Source organism: Galendromus occidentalis, unplaced genomic scaffold, assembly GCF_000255335.2.
Source record: "Galendromus occidentalis unplaced genomic scaffold, Mocc_1.1 scf7180000077530, whole genome shotgun sequence".
In the NCBI taxonomy this organism is placed as follows: domain Eukaryota; kingdom Metazoa; phylum Arthropoda; class Arachnida; order Mesostigmata; family Phytoseiidae; genus Galendromus; species Galendromus occidentalis.
Window position 1 is genome coordinate 851,655 of NW_003805518.1, and position 4,306 is coordinate 855,960.

A 4,306-nucleotide genomic window follows, 5' to 3' on the forward strand; every position below is an offset into this window, starting at 1 on the left:
CCTCATCCCACGGCTAACGATTCCTTGAATCATTGCTCCCTGGAGGAAATCAATGAATCAATAGATGCAGGTTAGGCAGACTGTTTCCTGTGGAGGAAGGACCCCACTGCGCCACAAATGAGAGGTAACGTGAACAAATTATACGGAACGGAAGCCGGGGGAGGATGCAGAGAGCGGATGCACATACGAACTAAAAAAGTCTCGCTCGGTAATAAACTTGATGGTGTTTCCTGATGGAGTAGAGGGGTTAGATGACATTATCTCGTTGTTGCTCCTTGTGCTTGTCGACAGAGTTCCATGACCTTCCATTTTGCTTGTGATAAGAAGGCTGAGACGGGTCGTTTCCGGGCGGGAGAAAATATCACCGACCTGCCCTCGTCGGAGACGGCCGATCATGGAACAGCTTCCCCATGTTTCCCGTTGAGCAGCATTTCTTTGGATCGATCGAAGTTCTGGAGAATTCGGAATTGGGAAACCATCTCACAGCTGTCATCTTCGAAGCCTCTATTTGTGGTGTGCGCGCCAGCAAATGTCACACTCACGGTCCTCAATGAATTTTCGGCTCAAGACCACAGACTGATGGAAGACCCCTGAACCACATGGAGCGCTTCTTCGCGAAATTCATCGCGTCCTTGTGGTTAAGGCTTCGCTACGAAACAGAAACGATCGGGGCAAAGGGAAGATTACTCAGGCACGGAGTGGCGCTCGGGGCCCGGAGCTGACGTGATTAATGCGTATCGGCACGTCGAAGGCGAAAGTTTTGAGCGAGGGAATCATTTTTTTTATGAAGTTGATGATCAGCGACATTTTCTCAAATGAACATCACACGACGAGCTTGTATTAGGCGCCCTCTGCCGAACACAGGCACACCATGAATTTGTGACCCTTTTCTCCATGGTGACGAGCATTGGATCTTCCAAACACTGTAGAACTCATCCGATCGATCGATCAAACCCAATACTACTTGTAGGATACTTCTTCGGAAATGGAAGCGGGTGATTGAAACAAGTCGGGCATGGCAAGATCGTCTGAACAGTATGGACTGCAATTTCGGAAACATTGATCCAGCTAGCGCCGGGTTGCATCGTTCCGTGGTCATTGCGAAACCTCCATCGCACCCCGAAAACTGCTTCTGCCGACGAACATGTGTCCGAGGCGGTGGAACGCCCCGTGAAGAACCGCGACGTAAAAATTTGAGTGGATTAAGCTAGAGCACACGTATTTTTTGTTTTCCCGAAATGAGGAATTTCGGACAGAAAGTCTCGCTTTGGTGGCTTCCACGTGAAAAGTTTTCGCAACGCAATGTTCGGGACGATTCTATCTCATACGGCCATCTGAAGCGATCGTCGAAGGCACGCTCCCTTGTGTCAGATGAACAATAATGCCGGCGATCATTGGCATCGGCTGAGCATTCATTTATTCATCAAAAACTTCACAGGGTATATATATTACAGGTTCAACTCTCAAGAAAATGCAGCTAAGAACTCCGATTTGGCTTGTCAGAGTCAACGCGATCGGCGTATAGCTCTGCGATGCGTGAAACGTGGACTTTCATCATCACATCATAGATTTTCACTGTGACCTTTGCGATGGCTCCCCACGAACTGAAAGACGTTTGGAAATTATACTAAGCCGAACAATTTCTTCACTGTCCTCCGCCGTCATGCTACGGTAAGAAAGCGGAGTCGCCGCTGTGATCGAAGATTCAACTTTCACAAAGAGTCGTCACAGGAAAAATCAGAATCAGATTGGCTGAAATGAATTCAGTTGGTATTCGACGTCAATGAAGATAAATTACCTTGGGTCGCGATATCGCTCGTTCTAGTGTATATTCAGCGTGAGACCGAATTTCCCATCCTTCGCCCATCCGTTCAAGAGAATCGTCGGCTTCGGCCGGTGTTTCCGATCGACGTGCAAGCTGATCCAAGGCTCATCGTCGTCTCCATACGTCGTGTAACTGTGAGTCACCGTCTTCGGGACCTGTATGCGGCAGCCCAAAGGGGATAATTGAGTGAGAGAAGTCGTAATCGATCAATTCGGCGGTCAGTCGCTCTGCTTCGCACAAAGCTGATTCTGCTTGAAGCTCAGCGATCGAGCGGAGCAACGTCGTCACGGCTTCGGATTTCAAATTTCCAGCGCGCAATTCCTCAACCGGGCCGCATTGGCTCAGGAACCTGAGCCTTTCGAGATGCCCGGCCACAATTATCGCGCTCGCATAGCCAAGAAGTTTCGGGATTCTAGTCGCCCCGTGCGAGCGATACAATAGAAAGATCAACATCCAGGGTACTAGAAATTTCGTTCCTACGTTACCTTCCGAACGATTTTAGTGACGGTTCGCACTTTATATCGCGGTGGCTCATGATGATGATGAAAATGAGATGGATGGCTGGGCTCATGGATGGGCCCTTCGACTGAATAAACTTCTTCACCTTGCCAGTGCGAAGGTGGCATCACGTGAGGCACTGGAATTCATCGTCGAATGCTTTAGTGCTCGGCGAGAGGGAGTAGATGTCGAAAATGATAGCGATAAGTGCGGTGAATTCTGTGGCTCTGTTGAAACTTTGATGGGACTCGATGCTTGGCTCGGATCAAATCAAAGTTTTCGGAGGGAACACCGACGTCGAGTCTGGGTAAGATCTCCTCTGGATTGAACGGGGAGAATTCGATGAGATCACTTTTTCTGCGAGAATATATATCGGCCTCCGGTACGCCTCCCGATTCCGAAACTTGAGAAATTGCTATCCGAAGGTATGTATCTTCTCATATTGCTTGGTCGCAATTGGAATGAGATCAGATTCCATGTCGTTCCGGGTTCCGGTCACCAACAATATTCGAGAAAACTTCCCTTTATACGTGATGTATCTAAATCGGCGGTGGGAAATCCTCGGGAAAACCCCTTAAGGATAACCTACTTCGGAAGTAGAAAGCGTGCACTAATATTGTGGAGCGGATTATGCATTTCGTCAGAAGCTCGTACGTATTCGGCCGCACAGGGAGAGGAACCCGATCACGATGTGGGATGTGGTAGATGTTCATAAAGATAACGATTATCCAAATATAGCAGCAATGAGAAGACAGTGTTTCAGAAAATTCTTCTCACTCAGTTTACTGTTATGATCAGTTAGGATTAGGAGATTCGCTGACGCAAGGGGAACCTCCAGCCTCTCGGGAGCCTTCTCCGCGCGGAATCGAATGGTCACTACGCAGAGAATATTTCAGGGCCCACGGAAGTACAGCGATGTAAGCGAACGTCATAGGGAAGACGGCACGCATCGTCCGAAGAACGCTCGAACAAACGTTTACGAAACACGTACAATTTCACGATGATAACATCTCTACTGAAGACGACGCCCGCCTCGAATTTTTTTCGCGCCGCTTATCGTACAGTCCATGCCGACCGAGGATTGGAAAAAAGGTCTTGAGCGTTGTTTATTCCGAAAATAAAGAAACGAAGCTCTGTTGAAATGACCGCTGCCGCCGCTACCCCTCCAACAACTGTTCTGCGTGTGCTGTAAGAACAGCCGCAGTCGTTGGTGCTTTTTTGCGATGAGAAATGGCGAAAGCATTCTTTGAGTCGTTTTAAGGGGCTATTTCGAGAAAGGACGATTTTGAGTTCTAGCCAAGCGTGACATTGAGAGGTGTCAGAGCCATTGGACCTCCCAATGAGGAGCGGCGGAGTTTCTAGCGCTCACAACCTCACAACCGCGAGTATCCCCGGTCACCGTGGAGTTCCAATCCAACTCGCTCATTAGAGATTCCGACTCTTACTCGTCGGTATCGTTGACCGGAACCAGGACGGATCGGATAGCTATTTCTAACCTTGCCATTGCTGATCCCAAGCGGGGGAAGTCCATCCAACATCTCCGGCTTCGATGGAATCCACACAGAACAAGGACACACACGAAAGGACAAGAAATACGAGGAAGTTTACCCAACTCCCACAGAGTGGCATGCTTGCGCCCCGGCGCTGAGATCCACGCGAGCCGTCGAGCCGTCTGGTTCTAAAGCGTCTGCGAACTTAGCGGCGAATGTTTGATACAAACCGTCGTGCCGGTTATGGCGAGGGGGTTTCTTGGCCCGCTTACGGGTCTATCTGATCACTACCGTTACGCAACAGTCGGCATCGGTCAGAAGATCCGACAATCTTCCCAGACCGAAGGTCCTGGGAAGTTTTAGCCGATGAATGGATGACGCATCGAGCTAATGACATCTTGTACTACTGTCACCGCTATCGGCGATGCTATCATTTCCGCTGCTACTCTTCGCGTGGAAACCAAGGGGGTGAACGAAAGTCGAAAAGTCGTTC

At 49.3% G+C, this 4,306-nt stretch overlaps 1 protein-coding gene across 1 annotated transcript; it reads right to left on the reverse strand.

The window, feature by feature from the left end:
- Positions 1–1,477: 1,477 nt before the first annotated feature.
- LOC100902093 (uncharacterized) lies at positions 1,478–4,027 on the reverse strand. The gene is made up of 4 exons (XM_003748281.1): positions 3,820–4,027; positions 2,311–2,462; positions 1,799–1,980; positions 1,478–1,604 (listed from the first exon to the last, which is right to left on the reverse strand). The coding sequence occupies exons 1-3, from the start codon at positions 3,950–3,952 to the stop codon at positions 1,822–1,824; spliced, it is 444 nt and encodes a 147-aa protein (XP_003748329.1). The 5' UTR covers positions 3,953–4,027; the 3' UTR covers positions 1,478–1,604; positions 1,799–1,821.
- Between the last annotated feature and the right edge of the window lie 279 nt (positions 4,028–4,306).